Source organism: Anguilla rostrata, chromosome 5 (assembly GCF_018555375.3).
Source record: "Anguilla rostrata isolate EN2019 chromosome 5, ASM1855537v3, whole genome shotgun sequence".
NCBI lineage: Eukaryota > Metazoa > Chordata > Actinopteri > Anguilliformes > Anguillidae > Anguilla > Anguilla rostrata.
In genome coordinates this window covers 61,387,861-61,390,360 of record NC_057937.1, presented here as the reverse complement: position 1 = coordinate 61,390,360, position 2,500 = coordinate 61,387,861, and the positions used below count along the sequence as shown (strand labels likewise).

The 2,500-nt window shown below is 52.6% G+C and overlaps 1 protein-coding gene across 11 annotated transcripts in view; it reads right to left on the bottom strand.

Moving 5' to 3' along the window:
- The window catches only part of gne (glucosamine (UDP-N-acetyl)-2-epimerase/N-acetylmannosamine kinase), a 107,774-nt gene that overhangs the window by 8,044 nt on the left and 97,230 nt on the right, over positions 1–2,500 (bottom strand). For all 11 annotated transcript variants that reach the window (XR_010330294.1, XR_010330295.1, XM_064337551.1 and 8 more), the window contains 3 exons: positions 2,242–2,454; positions 1,375–1,462; positions 1–42 (listed from right to left, as the gene is read on the bottom strand). The exon at positions 1–42 is cut by the window's left edge and continues 169 nt beyond it. Coding sequence is in view for 9 of the 11 variants with exons in the window: in XM_064337551.1 (XP_064193621.1) it covers positions 1–42; positions 1,375–1,462; positions 2,242–2,454 (343 nt within the window). In the remaining 2 variants the exon portion in view is untranslated. The remainder of the gene's footprint in view (positions 43–1,374; positions 1,463–2,241; positions 2,455–2,500) is intronic.

The window sequence follows — 2,500 nt, the reverse complement described above, 5'->3', positions numbered from 1 at the left end:
AGGATGCGCGGCACCGCGTTCCCGTCGCCGTAGATCTTAGAGCTGCGCGACAGAGGAGCGCCGTCACAGCAAAGCAGCCAATCAGGGTCTCCCGTTACCACTCAAAACTCACAGCACCCAATCAGGGTCTGCAGCAAAGCCCTCAAAACTCACAGCACCCAATCAAGGTCGGCTGCAAACCCTCAAAACTCACAGCGTCCAATCAGGGTCTGCTGCAAACCCTCAGAACTCACAGCACCCAATCAAGGTCTGCTGCAAACCCTCAAAACGCACAGCGTCCAATCAGCACCTCCTACAAACACTCAAATCTCAAAGCATCCAATCAGCATCTCCAGCAAACATCTGAGCCCTATGTTAGCTTCAGCAAGTCTGCCCATTCTCCTCTGGCCTCTCATTAATACCTTATTTCCAGCCACAGAGCTGCTGCTCATTGGATGTTTTTGTTTATCGCACCATTCTCAGTAAGATCTACACACCGTAGTGTGTGAAAATCCCAGGAGGGCAGCTGCTTCTGAGATGCTGGAACCACCAAGTCTGGCACCAGCAATCATACCATGGTCAAAGTCACCTAGACCATGCCATCTTGTCCATTTGGTCAAACAGAAAACTAAACCTCTTCACCACGCCTACATGCTTTATATATACAGTCTGAGCCACGTGATTCACTGTTTGGAGGAGTGGGCTACTTGTAACACCTGTGAGTTATTCATCCAGGACTAAGAGCTTGTTGAGGTAAAATGCAGTTTGTAGAGTTTATTCCACTCTTTTACTTTGCCCCCAGCTATACACCTTCATTTATAACACAGGGTGAAAGAATTTCACCGTACACTACATACACCCAGAGGACAGAATGCAGCTCTTCAGACTCCAAGGTTGCCTGTTAGAGCATTAAGCATTAATATCGTAGTCATGAGCAAGAACCTAAATCACTGCTCATCTGAATAAACGGATAGAGTAAAAACATCAGAGCCATCAGCCAGATGGGATAGAGCCAGAAACGAAAAGCTGTTAACCAAATATATGATGCAAATGAGTGTGGCAAGGAGGCAAGCGTTTGACTAAAAGTGAGATCAGATTAAGATCAGGTTGTGGGGCAGGGCGTTATAGAAACCGTTTATGACCAGTCTGAACCGGTTTGGTGTGAATCCTAGGTGGGACCACGCTGGTCTTTCACCTTCAGACACAAAGGTGATATCTGACCCCCGTGTCCCCTGCAGGGATAAAGAGCGAGAGGTGGCAGTATCCGGGTCGCTCCCCATGAGAAACAAAAGAGCCCAGCTTCGGGCAGGGGTTGGGCCACAATGCACCTGTAACCGTTACCGTAGCGATGAAAGACTGCAACAGCAGAGTCTCTCCGCGTGAGGTGAAACGTACCAGGGGTAGCGCTTTCCGAACTGCAGCTCCAGGGCGTGGTAGATCTTATTCTGGGTGTCCGCATCACGCACGTGCAGAACGTTTTCACCTGGGGAAGAAACGGACGCCAGGTTTAGACAGCCCTGTGAACAGGGTTCCCAGGTTTAGACAGCCCTGTGAACAGGGTTGCCAGGTTTAGACAGCCCTATGAACAGGGTTGCCAAGTTTAGACAGGGTCGCCAGGTTTACACAGCGCTGTGAACAGGGTTGCCAGGTTTAGACAGTACTGTGAACAGGGTTTCCAGGTTTAGACAGCGCTATGAACAGGGTTGCCAGGTTTAGACAGCACTGTGAACAGGGTTGCCAGGTTTAGACAGCCCTGTGAACAGGGTTGCCAGGTTTAGACAGCGCTGTGAACATGGTTGCCAGGTTTAGACAGTCCTATGAACAGGGTTGCCAGGTTTAGACAGCGCTGTGAACAGGGTTGCCAGGTTTAGACAGCGCTATGCACAGGGTTGCCAGGTTTAGACAGCACTATGCACAGGGTTGCCAGGTTTAGACAGCACTATGCACAGGGTTGCCAGGTTTAGACAGCGCTGTGAACAGGGTTGCCAGGTTTAGACAGCGCTGTGAACAGGGTTGCCAGGTTTAGACAGCACTATTCACAGGGTTGCCAGGTTTAGACAGTGCTGTGAACAGGGTTGCCAGGTTTAGACAGCGCTGTGAACAGGGTTGCCAGGTTTAGACAGCAATATGAACAGGGTTGCCAGGTTTAGACAGCGCTGTGAACAGGGACCCTAGGTTTCAGGTTCAGACAGCGCTGCTGCTGCTCTGACACCTCACCCTGGCTGAGTTTGGGGCTAGCCTCCCCCCGCCCCCGTGCCGTACCCGTCTCCCTGCCCGTCTGCCGGGTGCCCAGGTTGATGACGGGCGTCCCGAAGGCCCCCGCCTCCCGCACGCCGCAGCTGCTGTTGCCGATCATGCAGCCCGCGTGCGACACCAGCTGGATGAACTGCTCGAACGGCACGTGCTTCACCGCCCGGAAGTTCGGGTGCTGCTCGACGCCCTTCTTCCTCATCACCCGCACCATCTCCTTACTGCCTGTGGGAGGGAACCGGGGAGAGGGGGCGGGGTTAGACAGGACGGG